This window comes from Leptosomus discolor, chromosome 14 (assembly GCF_034619465.1).
Source record: "Leptosomus discolor isolate bLepDis1 chromosome 14, bLepDis1.hap2, whole genome shotgun sequence".
Taxonomy (NCBI): Eukaryota; Metazoa; Chordata; class Aves; order Leptosomiformes; family Leptosomidae; genus Leptosomus; species Leptosomus discolor.
The window spans coordinates 18,705,945-18,727,855 of NC_141404.1; the positions used below are offsets into that span (position 1 = coordinate 18,705,945).

Sequence of the window (21,911 nt, forward strand, 5' to 3'; positions counted from 1 at the left end):
TGTAGATCTGAAGAGTCTAAATAGAATATAAATAAAGAGAATTTGAGGTAAAGAATTTAGAGATATAAGAACCTGAAGAGGTTTTCTAAATTACAGGTTTTGGGACTTCTTGGCTCACTCTTCTCTGGTGAGAGTGGTGTATGCTCTCTCTGTTACCTTTTTTATACTGTTTTCCTTGAAGTAGCTTTGAGAGAAACTGATGAGACACTGTTTTCCTCACTGGTAATACTAAATGTTGCTTTATTTGCACAAAATTGTTACTTATACTGTTACCTGGGATTTCCACATTTGGAGTCTTCTCCCATTCACTGAGCTTTTTCTTGTTCCTCTCTTTATCCCAGCCAATAGCTTTTCCATAAGATTTGAGAGAGATGACATCTCTGTCTCTGTAAGCTTTTCAGACTAGCATTTCATATCAGTTTGTCAGTTCTTCAAGTCTGTCTAGCCCATGACCTGTTTTTGAAAGTGTCTAGTAGCATCTACTAAGGGAACATACAGGAAACAGTAATGTAGAGTGATGCTTCCTAGCTTTCAGCTGCGGGTCGTCTAAATATATCCTTCAACAAAGGTTGCATAAGGACCACGGTATTTAATCAGGTAGATGGACCAATCCTTAGGAATTTAATTTTTTAATCAGTTTTTACTTTTTGGCCATTGTATCTTCATGTGACAGCGAGTTCTACAGTTACGTGCTACTTGGAAATCTACTACTTAAAGTTTCATTTCTGTATGTTTTTTAAATGTTAGCTGAGTCTTTCAGTGAATGCACCTGATCTTCTAGTGATACTGTGAAAAAATCAGTCATTCTTGGTTCATTTTCTTCATGCTACCTATGAGATAATGGAGTTCCTGAAAAGTTTGTGTCAGTATAGCCTTTTCTAATAAGGAAACGGTTCCATGCCTTAGCACCTTTAAAATCTTTTTTTTTATCCTTTTGGAAATAGGAAGATCAGGACTGTATTCCAGGTATAAATGCACAACAACTATATAAATGATACAATGACACCTCCGTTTTCCATGACTGTACTAATGACTCTTACAGTTGCCTTGCCTTTTCCACAGCTGTTTAGGTTGTAGTTCTCCGGAAACCATCTATAATGACTCTAAAATCTTTCACGAGTGTAAATAGCCTATTTGGAGCTTATCTTTCTATAGTTATAGCAAGGGCTGTTTCTTTCCCCACATGCCTTGCTAATATTAGATTTCATCTGCTGTTTTATTGCTCAGACTCATGAGATCTATCTGTGATGCTTTGCAGTCAGCGTTCCAGACTAGTCTGCAAACATTGTCACCTTGCAGCTCATCGTGAGGACATGTCTCTCTGCAAAACCTTAAGGAATGCGGTAGTAGTTTCACTCCACTGTGGAAACTATTATTCCTGCTCCCTTCCCCCTTAATAAGTTATGAATCGTCAGGAGGACTTTCCTCCTCAGTTCTTTTAAGAGCCTTTTGTATGAGGGACACTATTAACTGTTTTTTAAAAATCTTAAGTATTTGCATTGGCTGGGTCACTTTTAAACACAAACTTGCTGGTTCTTTGGAAAACTTGAGGGACTTCCTAGGAATGATTTCTCTGCAAAAACTGTATTGACTTTTCAGTGTTGTGTCATGTTTTTCCCTGTATCTGCTCATTTGATATTTAATTTTTTTTCCACCTCATAATAACCAGGAGAAACTACAGTATTTAACTGTAGTATTTATTATTTCAAAGTTTCCAGTATGACTAGTGGAGCTTTCTTTACAGATTGCTGATGATACTTTACCTCACAGTCTTTAGGGATTACATGGAATGTAGAGAGGCAGGCTGAAATTTGTGGCTGGTGGTTTTGTTGTTTTGTGTTGTTTTATTTTGGGGTGAGTGTGTGTATGTTGCATTTACTGGTTACAGCTTAAGAATAAAATATCTTTTATTCGATGTTCTTGCTCATACTGTATGATCTCCCTGTACGAATCTTCCCTTCTACTTACACCTCTGTATGCCTTTGTCTGGAAGTACTAATTCCTTGCTAACAGTCTATAATCAAGCTGTTCCTAAAACTAGCACCAGCAAGCTTCATCCACATAATTACCTTTTTATCTGCAGCTGATTCATGGTATGAATTAGTATGAAACAGTATGAATTAACATAGTACATTCCAGTTCATGAAGCAGCAGCACATTAATTTCCTTATGTCCTCATTGTTTCTTCAAATAATTCTTTGTAGTTTCTGGATTGGAAGTGATGTGCAGAGGATTTTAAGGCAGAGAATGTTCAATGCTCAATGTGGCAGACATTTTAAGACAGAGAATGTTCTATAGCTCAATGTGGCAAAACTCTCACAGTGACCTCAGCAACGTGAGGAGAAGGAGTTCCAAATCTTTGCAATGCTTGGTCTTTAAAACAGTAATGCGTTAATTTATTTAACATTAAAAAAAAGGGCAACAAAAAACCCCGTGCTTGCTTCATATTAATTTTTTGCACTAGAGTACAAGACTTCATTAAATTTCCAACGTCTGTTGGATGTGGAAGCAAAATCTTTGGAGTATTGAAATATGCTTGACAGTGTTGTAGGACATGTGGAGGGTGATGTGGAATGCAGAAGAGTGCATATGGTCCCTGTTTTTGTCCTTTGGGCGGACTTAGCCTTGTGTAATTGTGACTAAAAATAGTTCATGTAGGTATGTCAAACTCTCTCTCCCTTTTGCTCTTTGAAGGTGGACTTAAGGAGCTTGATTGCTTCCCTATCTCTAATGGCTTTGTTCCTCCTGCCTGAAATCTTAAATTAATACAGTTTAATTGACTGTCATAGATGCAGCGAATGCAATGTAAGCTAAATAGCTAAATTTTATTATGTAGAGAGATTGATATATAGAAATATATGGAGGTACATATATTTGTGTGTATATATAATTAAATGTATGTGTGTGTACATACCATCATGAATATTGACAACAGCAAAACATTCAACACCAATTTCACTTGCTTTTTCGTGTAGGGGAGTATTACTCAAGTGCTGACTTGGATATCCAAGACTGTTAGTTTTTGTAGCCTGAAGGTCAGCATGTATGCTGGGGGGAAAGATTTATAGGATTGTGGTCAACCAAAATGAAGGAGCTGCTGTAAAAGGATAAATTTAGTGAAGCATGAAGTATGTCATGTTCGGAGCACTGCACAAGATATTAGCAGCAGTCTGGGAAGACTTTATCATGATGATTTGTTCTAAGGCGCAGGCTGCTTTCCCCTTATCCAGCTTAACAGTGCCTCACTTTAGAAGCAGTATCGTACTTTAGGCGGATAAGAAAACAGCATCCTTCACTGGAAGAAGCCTTTTTTCTTTTTTTTTTTTTTTTTTTTTTAAGCCAAGTACATAACATCGTTGTAGTTTTCAGTACTTTTTGAATGGTTCCTTATACCTTTTGGAAGCCAGGAAAAGTGGGTATATGGTTTTCTCTTGAAGCATCTCTACAGTAATAGCTTTATAAATTGACTTTTAAAAGATATAGAGAAAGCACCATTGCATAACCTCATAATTAGTGTAATTCAGAATTAAATATTGATTCTCATTTAATACTTTTAAAGAAAATAGCATGTCTGTGACAACCTATTTAGTGAACTTCTCTTCCAAACTCAGAGCATGTGATGCATGCTCCTGACAGCTCTCATGAATAGGGTGGTGATGTTTGGAGGACAGTTAGTTTTCTGCAGTCTCTAATAAAACCTTTGCATTAATGTGAATTTACTTTATTTTTGCTTCTTATGAAGCACATCTACCTTGGGTTAATGTGCTTTTAGTGTTCCATCATAAGAACCATTTTGCGGTTAGCATAGATTGCCTGAACTTGTAGCAGAATGAACATATTCTCCTTTGCCAGGACTTCTGGATGTACCAAAGTAAAATATCCATCTCTAACAGAAAATGCAACTAACAGCTTTTATGCTGTATTGCTTTTTTGGCTTGCCTTGCTGCGTTGTGTAGGGGGCAGGGGGATTGAGGCAAGGAAGAATTGAAAGTGTGGAGGCAAGAGCCCCACAGTCTCCCCATTGTGCTGAAACAGCAACAGTATGTACGTGGCTGCAGGGTGACCTGCAAACACCATGCTGCGGCAGTGGGGAGAGGGCAGGGAGGCTGCAGCTGCATCACTGTGGTTAGGGAAAAAAGATGGAAGTGCAGAGGAGCTTGTCACAGCAAGGACAGGGCCCGGTTAGCCGTCTGGTGTGGAGGGGTCTCCTCATTCCCAGCAGCAGTCGCCTGCAGAGGAGCTAGGCATGCTGCTTTTACGAGCAGGTCTCATGAGGGAGGGAGCTCATGTCTTTGAAGGTGCTCAACCAGATGAGATGGCAGCTCTCACTCGCACCACTGGCAGGAGGTCAAGAAGATTAAATCGAATCAAATTGCAGTTATCCGTAGTGAAGATAAGAGGTTTTGGGTTTGCTATGGCAAAAGTTTAGAGGAGAATGTCTAGGTCTGTGATTGCTGGGAGAGCAGGCAGTAAATTAAGGTGAGGTACTTTGCAGCTCTTCTCTTTCATTGCAGAGACTGATTGCTGCAGAGATCATTCCTGTCCCATTATGAAATAACTTCAGAAGGCAGGAGTATTCTCTGCACAGACATGGCTACTTTGGTATGCAGACTATTTTCTGAGACACATTTTTTCATTTGGCTGGTCACATGTTTTTATGATACGGTGGTGTGGGGCATGCACTTTTTTTTTCTGCTGAGACAACTGTGGAAGTGACAGCGATTCATTTACTTGTGCTAGAGTGAACATCTGCTGCTGCTTTCCTTCCCCTAATAAAGCCCAGAGAAACATTACTTACCTTCCTTTGGGTTGGCTCATAAACTTATATGTTGTTTGAAATAAATAGAAAACACTCTTTCACCTCAAAATTGATGGGCAGAATAAAAGGAAGTATGATGTTTGACTGAAGGGATCTGCATTCTAAGCACTGAAAAGTTCAGTGGGGCTTGAGCACTCGTGTGCTGAAAAGAAGTAAGAGTCAGAAGAATTACAGTTTTTCCAAAGCACATGTTTCCCTGGTATTCCTCATAAGCTTAAATTAGATATCAGTTGGTACTATATTTAGCAAATTTGCTTGGAGTCTCATGTGCTCAAATGAATTTTTCCAGAGCAAGCTGCACTCCTGGAAATGCCCATGCATGCCTCTCAGTGGTATCTCCATCCCAGCCATGTAACAACTCTTGGCTTTCATCAAGTATTCTCTTTTGCTCTTTGCTAAAATTTGATTTCATGGCCTCACTTTCTGTTCCTGTAAAATAAAGATACAGTATTAGTTCTGAAGGATGCTTTGAAGTATATGGCTAAACAACTTGAATGGGATTTGGATACTTTGATATTTTGAAATGTAGCCAAGAAAGTGCAAAAGAATGTTGATGCCACTTTTGGGGTTTTTTTTGTGAACTCTTAGCATATACAGGAGATCTTCTAGGGTAAGAGAAAAAATATTGCTGTGTTTGTGGTCATCAATTTGTCATTATCAACTTAAACTGGGGAATGGATGTTCTAGTGTTGGTGGGGATTTTTTTTGGTAGTATTAGAGACATAATAAAGAGTTATGAAAAACCTCTTAATAGCTATTTTGCCAAGGCCATAATGGTGGATGGTTTCTGTAATTCCTATATTATGATTCTTGGAAAGAATAATTTTATCTAGGTAGCGAGCAATACCTCAGGTTCTGGTACTAGATTAGTATCTTACTTTTAGTGTCTGTAAATACTTACAGAAATGAAGTTGTCCATACTTCCTTATAACTTTTAACAGCCTTTTGTGAATGAATTTGTGAATAAGACAGCATGATCTTTTTTCCTTCCCTTTGGATTCCCCATTCTCCTGGCATAAGCATTTCTTAAGATAAGTCAATTCTGAATGTGCTGAATTTTTTATTATCATCTATGCAATATATTTGAAATATACTTGGTGTCTTCTTGTTAAGCAAATGAGAAAAATTGTAATTTCAGAAATCTTGAGTAACTTCTTTTGAAAAAAAAAACCAGCATCACTTGAATTACCACAGATTTTGACTGCTGAGTCTTGAGGTTTTTTGCAGTTAAGCATACTTTCATTTTCTGTAGTCTATTTGAAACAAACTCAAAGCAATCCTTGGATCACAGGCATGACTGCCATCACAGTTGGAGTGATAATACAGCAACTATATTTTTATTTTGTAGCTGATGCTTTTTTCAAAGCTGCAGTGAGCCTTGTTCCCGAAGTGCCAAAAATGATCAGTGTAGATGGAAAGATGCGACCTTCGGATGCCTTCCTTCTGGAATTCCTTTGTAATTTTTTTTCCACATTATTAGTTGTTCCGGTAAGTTGCGTGTGTATGAATAGCGCATAGGCTAGTAGACTATTTCGACTTTCCTGTTTAAAAATTTAGAGTTGACTGGGCTTTTGGGAGCGGAAGATGCAGTGGTTAGTTTCCCATGAGCAAGCTGAACCAATTTGCTCATTGGCTGCAAAATCACTCACCCCAATGCAAAATGGGGAGGCAGAACAATTGTTTGGAGGTAGAGGTACAGTATTGCCTTTCCCAGTAGCACCTTGCATTCAGCTGGATTTGGAGTAGAGTAAAATCTCACCATCATTTTATTGTGTAAACATCACTTACTGTTTTAATAGATCCTTGCAGAAAAGTGGTATTTTAGCTGAGCACTCATAAAATCTAATACCTGAGGAGGAAAAAAATGTAGAACTCTAGTTTCTATTAGTTTCAGTTACTTTGTTGTAGGTTGCCTAATCTTTTGAGTGAAAACAATATTTAGAAGATATGTTTTGGCATAACCTTCCTCTTCCGATTAACATTTCACAAAATATTACCATTCTACACCCTTCCAATTTTTAAACAATTGTCAAGTTTAGAGATATGTCATTTTCCTTCCTGTATTTTCAGCTATAGCTAAAAGATAAGGAAAAATTGTAAATTAATCTGGAAGACCTGAGATAAAACTTATATAGCCAAGGTATTTGTTGACCTTGAAGAAGACAGACAGGACTCTGACTCTCAAGATTTCACTGCAGTGGAAACTGAAGCTTGAAGATTTTACCTCCCTCTGTTAACAGTTCTGGTCCTCTCTGAGAAGATTCTTCTTTCCCAGCAGGGGTTGGCTTAGTATCACGCCATGTTTAAAAAAAGGAAAGTTTGAGGTTTATTCATTAGTTCTTGGAGAAAGTAGGGAAGTAGGTTGTTCCTTCTCACTGAAACATTCCTTCCGGTTTCCTCCTTCCTTTTTTCTTTGACTACGTGTTTGGCGAAGCAGCGCACAGTGTATAGTGCTGTCCAAATCTGCATTATCAGAGCAGTGGATTCTCCTTTTTCCAATGGAAGGGGTCTCCCTAGCCATGCATGTTCAGCAATGTGGCGGTGCTGTGTTGTTACAAGGGAGAGGCTAGTTGCCACTGTGATGTGTCATTGCTGTCCACTGGCTGAAGAAGTAAGACTTTGAAGGAAGGCTATATCAGAACTGAATGCTGCACAGAGAAATTACTTGAGTCATTAACAGGTGATTGAAGGAAGGAGATCCAACCTCTCAGATTCAGTAATGAAGAAGACCTTGCAATGAGATACCAGGACTCAGAAATTAGCTTCCATATTTTTTTTTCTCCTATTTACTTTACAGAGTAGATTGTCAGAAGGAAATGTCCCCAGTGGACTGTCATTTGTCCTACATACGTTGGTATCATTGCACCAACTGCCAGCTTGAAATAAGCTGGGTGCAGTATTAAAACTGCTTGCAAAAACTCATAGCTTATGTAAAGCAGATGTCTCTCTATTCCTTTCATATTAAGAGATTGTTGATTGTAACTTTAACTTCCTAGTGTAGGTGTTCTTCTGAAACTCATATGATTAGTATACTTGTTTCTATAGCTTACTGACATTATTTTTTAAAATAAATCTAGCCAGTGTGTTTAATTTTAGAGGCTTAGCTGTTACAAAGCTGACAATTAATTTTGTACTGGTCCCCTATGACTAGAAAACAAAGCGTTTCAAAGTTTGTCTGTGGAGGTTGCCTAGATCAAGTTTATGATTATGGGTCAAAAGGTCATTTTAGAAGGAAAATGGAACAAATTTTTAAAAGGATTTGCAGGAAGAATGCTTAAGAAAAGTAGTTGTCAGCTTTAATTATATTGTAATTTTTGCTTTTATAGAGCTAATATTGTGATTCTAAACCCCTGAATGACTGCAAATAATCCCATTTTTGTTTTGAGGTTGTGGTTGTGTTGTTTTTGACTTATCTTTTTTCTTTTCTGTAGGACCATCCAGAACAAGGAGTGTTGTTTCTTGTGCGAGGATTACTAAATGTGATCCAGGATTATACTTGGGAGGATAACAGCGATGACAAAGTCAGGATTTACACTAATGTTTTGCATCTGCTGTCTGCAATGACTCAAGAGGCATATATCTACCATGTAGACAAAGGTAATACATAAGAGTGGCTCTGGATCCTTGCGTTCCACTGTGCAATTTGTAGTATTGTGTTATCACCATACCTAGCTAATGAAGATCAATGGTAGTCAATCTTACAGAAGGGATTATTTTCCTATGCAGATCCAGATATTGTAACTTAAAATAACCACAGGAGGTGCCTCAGGAACAGATGTACGGTTGTTCTTTAAAGTGCATCTGTGCAGAGTGGTTTACTTAGTTTGTTCCTGATGGTGTTGATGCAAATACTTAGAACTGAAGTTTTCAAGTAAATATTAGAACGTTTTATGTATGGAGGGTTTTCTTTTAGTGTAAAGTATTAACTGGATTTATACTTGCTGTTAGTGTTTTATTCACGTTTATTAACAACTCCAGTTTTCGGAATGTAATGCCTAGTCGTTACTTAAATTACGTATCTGCTGCTTTTTCAGTTTTGGAAATTGTGGTGGCAACTTAAAAAAATCTTCAGAATAGCTAGAAAAAAAATTCTAAAGATTTTAAATTTTACAAAAGAGCTGTAGTCTTTTTGTAATAATATTTTGATATGCTCTAAAATTTGAGTGTGTGCCTTCTGATCATAGGTTACTAAATTAAGGTAGAGTATTAATTGAGTCTTAAAACATACTGGCAAGGGTAGTTAGTCTGAGAGGCTGAGCTAGTTTGGCTTTTTCTTTTAGTTGTGCAGGGCTTTCACAAAGAGGCAGGCTGAAATATATTCTGCAGTTCTTCTGGTGAATACTCTGTCAGAGTTACCAACCATGACAAAATATCTCTTGCAGTCAGCAGCACAGAAAATAGTTGTCAGTTGAACAAGTACTCTGTAAGTAAATCTGCTTTTCAAATTCTGTAAGGAAACATGGTTTAGCTGCTGTTTCTTTCACTCCATTTTTTAATATGACCAAAGTAGCTGCATAATCCCAAAATGAGAAATCTAAATGAATTAGATTTGAATGGAGAGAAGCATGGAGATATAAATTAGTAATTATTCCCCTGTAGTTGAATGATACTTTTTTTTTTTTCCATAGGTGGTCCATGTACCTTAGTTTCTTAAAATGAAGTTTACTTGGGAACAGGGGATTACCTTTTATCTTACGTGCTGTCTAATTTACCCAGAATACACTTAAACTTAAGAATTTCTTGTAATTTCTTAGGAAAACACTGTAAATAAGGCAAAAATGCATTTAAAATCACGATTATATAAGCTCTAAAAACATCAAGAGCTCTCTCCCTCCAAAAAGTCATTCAAGGTCTTTGGAATGGAAAATACACTTTCTGAATTTATCTCCATGACTTTGAGGTAATCCAGGTTTTATTTCAGGAAAAAAGAAAATTAAAATGCAGTTTCCTTTGAAAATCTTGTTTTCATTAAGTGAAACATAAAACTGTTTGGCCCAGTCCTGCTGCCGTTGAAGATGATGGTCATACTCTTAAACTGATTGGAGCAGGGAGTCTGTCTCTGTGGAAAAAGTGAAATTTGACACTGTATGTTGCTTTACATTTAAGTGTAGCAGATATTTTTGAACCTGGCTACAACCTGGAGTACAGGACTGGCTTTAAGCTAGAAGATTCTTTTTAGTTTGTTCCTAAAATCAAGAGGACATAGTAGGTAACCACGTGGTAGGCACTTATGCATGATTGTTCTGTGTTTCATGGAGAGTCCTTTTATGACTTCCAAATCTGGTCCTGTGTAAACAGCTGGTGTTTTCTGTAGCAAACAAATGCATAGCTCTTTAGCCGGACCTAAGCTTGAATTCATCTCTGCAGTTGATTCCAATGATACCCTGTATGGTGGAGACTCCAAGTTCCTGGCTGAAATTAATAAACTGTGTGAAACAGTGATAGCACAGATCCTGGATCATCTGAAAACCCTTGGAAAAGAAGAGGTATGTTCTTACTCAGCTTGATTCAATACAAAACCAAAATTACTTTGGAGTGGAATAAACAAACTTCCTTCTTGACCGCGCATTGGTCTTTTAGAAAGCGGTTGTAAGGAACCTTACAACGAGAGGAAATTAGGTAATTTTACTTGCTTAAAGTGAGTCAATCACATAGGTAGGCTTGTGGTGGAGAGACCTCATGATGTGAAAGAGATCATGTAGCAATTATAATACGTTTTTAAGATGCAGGCTGAAGTTACCTGCTTAGCTATGTGCTTTACATGGATAGGCTGATAGTCTGACAAGCAGCAGAAGCTACTCTGGTATACTCTGCGGTATTGATTGTGGCAGCGTACCAAAGGGTATGATCCTGCTGCAGCACAGAACGATGATTGCGGAGCAGCATAGTGAGGTTAGAGTTAGCTTTAAATTAACTGCCTTGAGTCTTGGTGTAGTCTGGTTATGGAAACGTGATGCTTAATGTGGGATAACTTTTTTTTTTTCTTATGAGTGTCTTTCTGGCTATAATGAGCTCTGTGATGCTGGTATTGCAATTATTGGCCTAAGATAGAGAATTGGATACAGTGCCACAGTCACTCCTTTGATTGCAGCATAGTTATGCCAAAAAACTGCTCCATGTCCATCCTTCCTGTTATTTCCTCCTGGCTGTCAACCTTCTCTCCCTGTAAATAAACTGTATTTTCTTGCCAGCTAAGTTAGCACTAGCCTGAAATGTACCATTCTGTAATGGGCAAAGTGAGAATTCACAGTTAGTCTGTTACTGGGTAAAATACAATGGAAACCACCTTTAATTGGTAACAGTTTTGGATCCCAGATACTAGGATGAAGTCAAAGAGAGGTACAAAGGGGGCGAAAAGGTGTTTTGGCTTTACTCAGGTTTTAGTACGGTGTTATATTTGTTCAATATAAAATAAAGAAAACTCTAGGAAGCTTATTGGATTTCTTGATTGGAGTTCAGAGGCTGTGAGGGATCAGATAATGCTTAATGGATTGTATGTGAAAGGCAGGTGACTGATGTTTTCAGTCTTACTGAAATAATGAGAACTTAATGTTCTGCTAATGTACCTGTTTGAGATTGAACCCCTCCATAACTTCCTAATCACCCCTTCCTAAACTGCTGTATAATGACAGAAATCTTGTGGCTTGTAGACTGAAATGGGAGGGCAGGGGATGATTAATTTGATAGAATTTTTTAGATAGCCTGTTTGCACAGTAGCCTGTAGTGTTTGCCAATACAGAATATGTTAAGTGATACATATTTGGAGGACACTATGCTAAGTTTAGCCTTTCTTCTGCTTTTGCTATCCTGTTTATCCTTCCTTGAGCAATTGTAGAGATGTAAGATGAATAAATCCTTTGCTGAAATGTCTCTACATCATTTTACATATCACCACAGTGAATAGCAGTTCTTTTTCAGAACAGTAACAGCAGAAAACAACCGTTCGTGCATAGCCAAGAATGTCCAAGAGGGTACTGGAAGGAGATTTTTTAACAGAGTTTTCAGGACTGTGGGTTGTGTATCAAGGATTTTTTTTTGCATCTGACTCCTATAGGGAGTATGTGGGCTTGAAATCTGTGGTTTCTGAAAGGCTTTTTTTTTTTTTTTTTTGCCTGCTTTCGAGCTTAATACTTTGAGTAATGAGATCCTGTGTTATTTCACTGAAGCAGTTGTTGCATAGAAAACTGGATTTAAAGCTAAGCAGCATGGATATAGGTCCTTGCCCTGCCTTTGCCTCTGTGGCCTTGGATTTACTCCTCTGTCCACACTTATTTACAAAAGGGAAGCAATTGTTTTGGTTTGTGAGTAAAAGTCCTTGAGAGATTTAGATAAAAATTGTTTTGTAAGAATTAATAGTTTTTTGAGGAAGCTGTTGTTGCTGAGGAAATAGAGATGATGAGAATATTGTCAGACCTCCATTTGTGCTAAAATAGAACTGATCATAAAATCACTGTGGTATTTGGATTGCTTCAGTGTTGGTGACCTTTTATTATTCTTCATCTTGGCCGCTCATTTGAATGAACAAGCCGCTGATGATTCTGTGTTCTTATTGGTTCATTTCCTTTAAAAGCTATACAGGACAATATATTTTTCTCACAATAAAATGCTTTCACTGAAATTGCAATTTGGAAGAGAACAATGCATCTTGTGTTAACACAGAGTGGTCTTTTTGCAATATTAGAGAACGCTTCATTTATGTGACAGTGTTGGATTGGAAATTTTCAGTTCTGTAAAGTTCAAGCTATTTCTGGTCTTGAGAGCATGTATCAGTGAATCCTCTCTGCCTTTGCGTGGGTGGAAGAGTAATCTTATGCTCCAGGTTTCTCAGAAATGTAAATACCTTGCCTCCTGCTACTCAATGATAAATGTCCAGATGCAGTCTGTTTTATTCAAACACGACTTTTGATCCAAAATGTTAGGAGCATGTTGTGTCTTTGGCAGTACCATGTTAGGATGGCAGTCTTCCCATGTACCATATGATAGATACTGGACTTTTTATAGTAATATCAAAAATGGAGCAGTAGAAGGGCATTTCTGGGTATGTTCTTGAGGCTTCTTTCAACACATCTGTTTTTTAATTTTATATAGACTTACAAAAACTTCAGTTAATTTCACATGTGTTTGAATACTGAACTAGAAGCAGACTTGGACGTAGCTTCTCTGTGTGTGGGTATGTTTTAAATTGAGAAGAGGTTGCTCATGCTGAAGAATTTTGTGTCCTTGGCCAAGATTTTCTAAAGGTGGTTAAACTTTATATTCCTCTTTGGGAGGAGGGAGGGAAGAGAATTTACCTGCTGCAGTGTCTAGAAGACATTGCAGGTGGTGGAAGTGCTTGTTTTGGCACCCTTGCAACTTGCCTGCTGATGGCTCGGCAAGAGGATGACTGCATTGCAATGAGGAGCTGTGGCTGTTGAGTGCTTATCAACTCTTCTTCTTTGTCTCAGAGTTGGAGAGTCCTAACTCCCAGATTAATCCTTTTATTACACCATTGTCTCTGGCATGCTCAGGGACTTTAAAGACTAGAAATAGTTTAAGTGGGAACATTGTTTCTGCATGTTTGTAAGATATTTGGTAAATGGTGGAAACCAAAATAAATAAATGGGGATTCTGCTAATGGCCTACAGCAGGATTACTGAGTATGGCTTTGGAAAGTGTGGTCTGGTCCTCCATGAACCAAGTTCCACATGAAGCACATCTTTGCTGGATTAATGTTAGAGGGAAATCAATCTGATGTGAGCAGCACTATGAATACTGAAAGCTTTAAAAATACATTAAGCACTTTGAAATTGAGATGAACGTACCATGGTGCCAGTATACAGCTAGGAGTAAAATGTTTCAGCCTGCCTTAAGTAGAAGGTATGTTACTGCACCCCGAGCCAGCAGAAGCTCTCACTGAGACAGAGTACTCTAGAAGGAGGTTCTGAACTGCTCTTTCAAGGATTGTATCCAAAAGAAAGCACTTTCTCTTCTGACCATGTCAGTGTGCTAGAGGAATGGTGAAATAGGGGATATGCGTCCTCTTGTGTGGTATATGAGCTACCAGCTGCAGCTTGGCTCTTGGTGTTCACTGTTCTCAAATCACTGTTTCCTTTTATTATAAGTGAACTATCAGCTGCCGTTGGTGTTAGGTGCTTCATTTATCCCATGTTAGGACAGTTGTGTAATGAGAGCGTTGAGCACCTGGTCTGCCCCATGCAGCTCGTGATCTTTTCCAGTGAACTAACAGATGTTAAAAGGTTTCCAAAGGGCTTCACTTGACAGCTTTCAAGGAAATGCAAGGCTGCCTATCATGCCTTTCCTTAGGAGTATCTAGATTTGGATCACAAGGATGTAACCTCCAGCATTACAGTAGTGCTGGAATTAATTTTGGGCTGGTTCAGGTAATACTAGCAAACAGATGCTGTATCAGCATGGAGACTCGGCCAAGACTGATCCATTTAGTACCTTGCAGGAGCCATACGGGCGTGCTGAGCTCTGTGCTGCCACAGACGGACTGTTAACAAGTACCAGGTTATTGTAAAGCTGTACATGGTAGCAGCAGCAGGCTAGTGCACCTTCAGTGGAGCAGCGTGTCTAAATGCACAAATGCTTTTCTAACAGAAGGCTCAAGGTATCCTTATGACATAGGTGGCTGGCAAAAGTCACTGAAAGATGGGAATGAATATTTGAATTGCTAGCCAGAATTTTGTGAAATACGTTACATGGTCCATTGTACGAAAGATCCTATTTTTTTCTTTTCCTGCTATGTGTCATTTGGACATTGCTCTGCACTTTGGTGGAGGGGCTGGGACACAAGGGGGTCATGTTCTGGGAATGATGTAGCTTGTTCTTTGTTTCATTGTCATCAGCATTATTCCCAAGATTATGGAAAATGTGCTGCCTAGAAGGCTGGCAATTCTTTTTGGTGTGGGAATTGCTAGTCCCATGATGTATGTGGTTGCCAAATAGCTGAGCTCTTGCGTTCCCTTTGCTGCCTGTGAATACGTCCTGTGAGTTGGAGTGCCACCCACAATTCAATCTCAGTTATGCCAGCAGGCTTGGCAGCATGCTGGCATATATATGTCCCTTGGGTTGGAGGCTGGTGCCATGTTACACAAACATTCCTGTTTGTCATCGTGTGAAGCCTTGTCTGACTCTTCCTGTTCATTTTCAGATGTGGTGGGATTTACTGCATATCTGAACCTTCCTCTCTCTTCACTTTGCATTGTGTAACTGATCACTAGATGTCAAAATCCTGTCTGTTATACCTACCTCAATGCAATGAGAGTTAGTGTGCACCTTGTTCTTCCAGCTTTTTAATGTGTCTCTAGATCCTTTTTGAAGTATGATCCTTTTTGAAGTACATATGTTTCAAATTAGTCAAAATATCATCCTTATTTTAAAGAATGGATTTTGTGTTTCATAGAACCATTCATTAGGTTGGAATAGATCTCTGAGATCATCAAGTCCAACTGTTGACCTAATACCACCATACCCACAGTTTGCATTGATACTGCCTGGAAAACCTTGCTAGTTGATATTCAGACTGTAGTACTGCTCTTGCATTCTGCCCAATAATTTAACTGTCCCACTTCTCGTGAGGAAACCTCCAAGCAATTGCCAGGAACCTCTTTGAAGTTTGTATTCAGCAGAAGACACACAGGCATTAGATGGTCAATGGGAAAAACAATTATAGGTAATAATAGGCTCTTTTGTTAATCCAGGTTATGTAGTGATGTGGCAGGATGCCTTGTGAATAATGTGGCAAAACATGGACTGTACCCTGGATCTGTTTTTCCCTGAAAGATGTTAGAGATTCTACAGTAATATTTAAGCAGTTAACCATAACTACTTTCCGTTTTATTGTATTTGAATTGTATTTATACTCTAGTGTTACTACTACTGGACGAGACTGATCAATTGTATTTTTCTATCTGGTAGGGAGTACAGTTCAGTGCTCACAAATGATGGTTATCATTTTAGCCTATACCCAGATTTTGGAGCTATTGGGATGGAAATTGCTAATGTAGACAACTGTACAGGAAAAGCTGTCATTTTTGTAGTTTCATGTAATTAATTTAGTGCTTGGGGAGCTTTTCATGGGGCCTTGAGCAGCTCTGGGTGTTGCATATGCACGTGTGTGTGTGTGCGGGCGCATGGTTTCTATGTCAGATTTTTTCTGCATGTACAAATCTCCTGTGTGTGTCACATACATACAGTAGTAGTCTGATGCTTCTAGTTCGGAGCAACCTTTGTCCTCTTTTCTATTTAGCCAGTTCTTTAATGGCGTGGCTTTCTCCTTTTCCATATTTATCTGGAGGACTGATAGCTCAGTGTGTGCCGTTTCTTTGATTAACAGCATCTGACCTCTTCTGCTGGCAGTGGGAAGGGAAATATACTAACTTTCAGTCCCTTAGGGAAAGGGCAGAGGCTGCAATGGTATCGTGTCAAGAGCACCTAAGTCAGAGATCACTGCACTCCTCTTACCCCAATCTCTGCCTCATTCTTCCTGTACCTTGGTATCTGAACCCTATATATTATCTGCTCTAGCATGTATTGAACTGAGAGGGCTGAAGTGAAGAATTAAGTTCATTAATGGAGGTGCTCAGCTGACAGTTTTGGTTTTACTACTCTGATGCTGTGGTTTCTGTGCTTGGTGGAGCTACGCTTTTATCACCGGTCTGTCTTGAGCAAAAAACAAAGGACAGATGCAGCAAAGCAGTATAAACAAACACTACGTCTTAGATGTATCCAGTAATAATTCACCCTTTCAGCCTTTTAAAACTTACTCTGTAGGAATAGGCAGAATCTGCGATAGTATTTGAATTACTTCTGGTTTTGACTCACCCCAGATCAGGGTGGTAGCACCCTGTAAGCTTGGTGCAGCTTGTCTGTGCCCCAGAACTCCTCCACAGAGGCCCAAGGGCATGGTGCTCCTCCATGTAGATTATCATGAAGCTGGAGTCCTCTTTAAGGTCCCTCCTCAGCAATTTTAGGGAAAGTAGCTGCAAATGTGGTGCAAATATGTTGGTATCACCAAAGTTTCAGTGAAAGAATAGCAGGGAAAAAAACATTTTTCATTAAAGAATTAAAAGTAGAATAGACTGCTGGAAAAAGCACGAAGTTACATTAATCTAGATTGATGACAGTGCTCTCTAAAAAATACAGAGCTATGGCGGTGATGTGCAAGGTCGGTTGGTGGGAGGGTGATTTCTATGCAATTGTAGGGAGTCTTGAGTTAAAAATGTGTCAGAGCTACATACTGTGCTGTGCCAAGGTGATATGAGATGTAGGAGTCTTGTGTAATTATTTTATTTACAGCAACTTAGGTTGATTCATGACTATCACTACTTCCTGCATTTTGAATGGAATATGAAAACTCTGTCCACATTCTGTGTCTGTAATTATTGCTGTGTATCACAAAATTAGTCTCTGCCCCTTGCACTTTTCTAAGAGTTCATAGAACCCAGCGAGGTTATGTTGGATATTTTGGGATGACTGTATGGTCATATAGGATTTTTTTTTTTTTTCATTATAGACCCTAAAGCGACAGAGCCAGTTAGCACTCTATTTCTTTAACACTCTTCTCGCTCATGGGGATCTGCGAAACAACAAACTAAATCAGCTTTCAGTCAACCTCTGGAATCTTGCTCAGAAACATGGCTTTGCTGACACCAAGACTATGGTAAGGAAAACAGATAATGCAGAGAAATTTTACTTCTTAAGATCTTTTTAAACTCCTTGCTTGGGAAAAGGCAACGTTTTCTTGATCTGAATAAACCTAATCTTGTTACAAGTTGCTCTCTTAAAAAAATAATTAAAGGAGCTTAAAAACCCCCAACCTTATTTTTTAAATGCTTCTTAATGAATAAGCAGCTTCTCTTATTTCAAGTGGTCTATATCTTTCTAGCATCTTAAAATGTATTTGAACACGTTAAGGAACCTGGAAATGGTGGGCACTGTAACTTCTTACTCTCACTACAGTGTAATGGGTCTGCCTGAGATGCAGCCCTCACCGTGCTGTGCAGTGGTAGCTAGATAACACACCAGTGTTTTGACTACTGCTGAGCCGGGCTCCCACAGCACCAAGGCTGCTTTCCCAACATTTCCCCAGTAGGCTGGGGGTGGGTAAAAACTTGGGAGGGGCTATAGCCAGGATAGCTGACCCAGACTGTCCAAAGGGATATTCCATACCACATGATGTCTGCTCAGCAATATAAGCTGGGGAAAACAGGAAGAAGGGGGGGACATTCGTTTCGCGTTTGTCGTCTAGAGCAACCGCTATGCGTACCGGAGCCCTACTTCCCAGGAAGTGGCTGGACATTGTCTGCTGATGGGAAGTAGAGAATAAGATCTTTTGTTTTGCTTTTGCTTCCGCGCGCAGCTTTTGCTTCATTAAACTGTCTTTATCTGACCCACGTGCCCGTTGTTATATTTTCTCTCCCCTGTCTAGCTGAGGGGGTGAGAGTGATAGAGTGGCTTTGGTGGGTACCTGGCATCTGGCCAGGGCCAAACCACCACATACAGAAATCTATCTTTAAGAGAAATACAGTATTTTTATTTAAGGGGAGAACTGCATGGTATAAGCTTGGAAAGTGTGTGTTCTAGAGACTTTAAGAAAGATATACATGACAATGAGCTCTGGAGCAAGAAATGCAAGTGCTCATGTAGCCAGTGAAATTTAGGGAAAATCATGAGAGTGTCTATTAAAACACCTTCACATAGATTAAATGATGCGAAAAGACAAAGACAGTAAAAATCTCAAAATACCTTTCTTTTCATACCCAGGTGAAAACGCTAGAATACATCAAGAGGCAAAGCAAACAACCAGAAATGAGTCACTTCACAGACTTGGCCCTTCGGCTTCCTCTGCAGTCCAGGACCTGATGAACGCCTCTTTGCCAAGGAGTCATCTGTACAAGGGAACATGTATCTGAGGCCAAAAATCACTGATCTAGATTTTGACTGGAATTCAGTGTATTTTTATTTTACTTAGTGTGACAGATTTACTGGGGCACAGGTAAAGCTAAAACTCAGTTCTGAGTGCAATAATTTAACCTGAATTTCTGTTTCCAGTATTACCTCTATATTCTTATTTTAAATGCTGATTTAGATTCAGTAAATGGTATTTTGAACCTCTGTGGTTGCAAAAGCCTTTTGAAACCTAATCTGTTGTCATTTTATCAATAAAGGAAGAAGATAATCTGCACAGATCAATTCGCAGCTACCAAACTTCATCCCACTTGCAGAGTAGTCTTTCCCCTGTCTAAGAAAGCAGCATTTCAATATAATAATCCTACTAAGTTGTCTTTCTGCTTTGTGATGCTGCCAACATTTGTTTGGTCAGTTCTAGTAGATGAGAAAAATGATCAAGGTGTTAATGTTCTAATTTCTACAATACATTTTCACAGACATGTTTATGCTTTCATTTTAGTTCAATGGTGTTTTGTAAAATGGAAGGAATCTTTTAAGTGCTGTCTGCAAAGGAAAATGGAAATGGATGCAAAGTACTCGATATTCGCAAAGTACACTATCACTTAATAAACAATTTCCAGTTCTCTGTTTGTTCTGGGCGGTTCTTTGTATATGAATTTATCACCTGACCCTTGTTGAATTGTTACATTTACTGCTATTACACCTAATAAAATTTCATTCTGACCACTTCTGTCCCACGGTAAGAAACCATGTTGAGGCCTTGCATCTATGGCTGCTTTTGCTTAGTGGGAAGTATTTTAATGAGCTAAATCCTTATATGGGTATTAAGATATATTTTTGCACAAAAATGTTTTCTTTCTTCAAGGCTAAACAAGTAATCAGTTCTGCTGGAACCATCTATTTAAGGAGTTGGCAGGCTGGTAATAAATACCATCCAAATTATTAAACCATTCATGTTGCATGTTTTTCATCTCTTGAGTGGTTATTGAAGCAGTATACCTCTAAAATATGTAACTTTTGTTAAGGTTGTAAAGAACTGAACTAGGACCCTTTGGTCCTATAGTACAAACTATATATGTAAGCTGAGTAAAGCTGCAGGAAAACAAGATAATTATGAAGTGGTATCAATTTGATATAGAAGCTTTCCAACCTAATACATCGCTATTTTATTTATACTGACTTTCCTTAAATAATTCTGTATAAAGCACAAATAGATAATGAAATTATAGTACTGCATATGTTACCATGTCCCACTTTAATTTAGCTTTCCTTCTTGCTGCAGCTGCACAAAACAACTCTCAACAGCATGTAGATGATCCTTCCTGTTGGGCTTGGAAACAAAACCCACAAACTGGGTAAATGCGATTAAACTCAGCTCTCTGAACTGCCAAGTGGGTCACACTAAGCAGTTGTGGTATGGCAGAAATTGCCCTCAGGGGGCAAATGTACTGCTCTAAACCCAGTGTGGAGTTGTTCTGGATTCTGTAAAATGGAAACTCTTACAGCAGGCTTACAAATGTCCCAACCATTTCTCTTCCCTATGCAGGCACCAATTTTTGCCCGTTCTCATTTGAGCACAGTGTAACTTTGGCTTCTTTATTGATGCAAGACTGCCATGAGAAGTGTTTTCAAATGTTTTACCACTTTTTATTAGTGCAAAAATAGCTCAACAACAGCCACAAAGCTCTGGTTAGTTATAAGGAGCAACCTCTAAACATCTAGCTTAGAAGCCAACATAACCACTCTAATAAACTGCTTTTGGCTTACTTCCACATTAGAGCAAAATTAATTTTAGTTAAAGCACTCTACTTATTATAGACCTCCTCTTTCTTCTGTGTATAGCAAATATACAATCCAGACCAAGTTTGCCTGCATGAAAAAAGCTGACAGTTTTTTCCCCAGGTATATGTTTTGTTTTTCAAACTACAACATTTTCATGTGCACAGTATTATCAAGAGCAAGGTGCCAGGCCATCCACAAAGCTATAGTCAAGCAACGCACTGGTATACATTATGCAATTCTAGATGGCAAAAAGAGTTCTGATCTGAAAGCAAGGATAGGACTAATATCACCTTCAGCATCTTTGTCAGTGGCAGAGCAAGACCAGTCACTACTCATCCAAAACTGGCTCTGCAGCTGAAAGCTGTACATGATATCCCTCTCCTGGATGAAGTCACTAGTTCACATTTTCCTACCTGTTCCTTTATTTTAACTCTTTTTTTTTTGCCAGGCAAGTAGCTGAGGGAATGAATTCAGCATTTGTCCTAAGCCAGAATCAAAAACAGAACCTCTGCTACCTGAATTTAAGTAAAGCAACAGCTGAAGCCTAGAAGGGCTGGCTGAAGCCAGCTGCTGAGCTTTGAGAGCACTTGTGCACCACAGACTCACCCTGAGTTAGTGGCAGTTTTAAATGACACTTTAAAGGAGATGGTTTCCTCAAAGACAAGTTCAGACCCTGCAGGAAGTGGTTCAGCATCTCCCTCTTCCCAGGTATGGCAATGGATTCATGGCAACCCCTTAAGTTGGAGCCTCTGCCTAATTTTCACTTCCCCTCAGGAATTGCCCAATTGGAACTAACTGCTCCTTTGTTAAGTGTATTTCCTGCTGGAGGCAGCTGCTTTCAGGTAGAGCAGTCCATTGGAGAAGACTATTGTAGAAAGTCAGGTTGCCTTAAAGAGCAAGAAATTGAGTAGTTCAGTTGGCATGATCTTACCAAAATGACAGGTATTTCAGTACAAAAACAATGAGCTGGGTAAGCAGAAACAGTAACCTAATTCTGGGGGGCTGGGGTTCCCCTGCACGTTGGCCACTATTGCATTACAGCAGGCACGGGCGTAACAGACGGTTACCTTGTTCTGCTTAAAAACCAGAGTACACTAAAACTTAACAACACTGCCTCCCCTAACAAATGGCACGGCCAGTAATAAAATATATGACAGTTTTCCACTATCTTTTTGTAACTTCAAGCAGGCCACTGACAGACTGCTTTGGACCCTTGCATTCTGAACACAACACACCCAAATGCAGTCTCCTATTTTGTACTCTTATTAAAAGCCAGGGAAAGTGCAGGTTGTCTGAAAACCCAAAGGTTAGATATTTAATTCCTGTTGATGTATAATGAACGCTTAGGAAGCCTAGATCCACAGATTTGGTGCTGCCATCCAGAAAGCGTTTACCT

The 21,911-nt window shown here is 39.0% G+C and overlaps 1 protein-coding gene across 4 annotated transcripts in view; it reads left to right on the top strand.

The window, feature by feature from the left end:
* Window positions 1-19,356, top strand: part of VPS35L (VPS35 endosomal protein sorting factor like) — a 56,570-nt gene extending 37,214 nt beyond the window's left edge. For all 4 annotated transcript variants that reach the window (XM_086473368.1, XM_086473365.1, XM_086473366.1 and 1 more), the window contains 5 exons: window positions 6,168-6,307; window positions 8,251-8,416; window positions 10,187-10,305; window positions 17,337-17,483; window positions 18,587-19,356. In XM_086473368.1, the coding sequence (XP_086329494.1) occupies window positions 6,168-6,307; window positions 8,251-8,416; window positions 10,187-10,305; window positions 17,337-17,483; window positions 18,587-18,685 (671 nt within the window). In that variant the 3' untranslated portion in view covers window positions 18,686-19,356. The remainder of the gene's footprint in view (window positions 1-6,167; window positions 6,308-8,250; window positions 8,417-10,186; window positions 10,306-17,336; window positions 17,484-18,586) is intronic.
* Window positions 19,357-21,911: the final 2,555 nt, after the last annotated feature.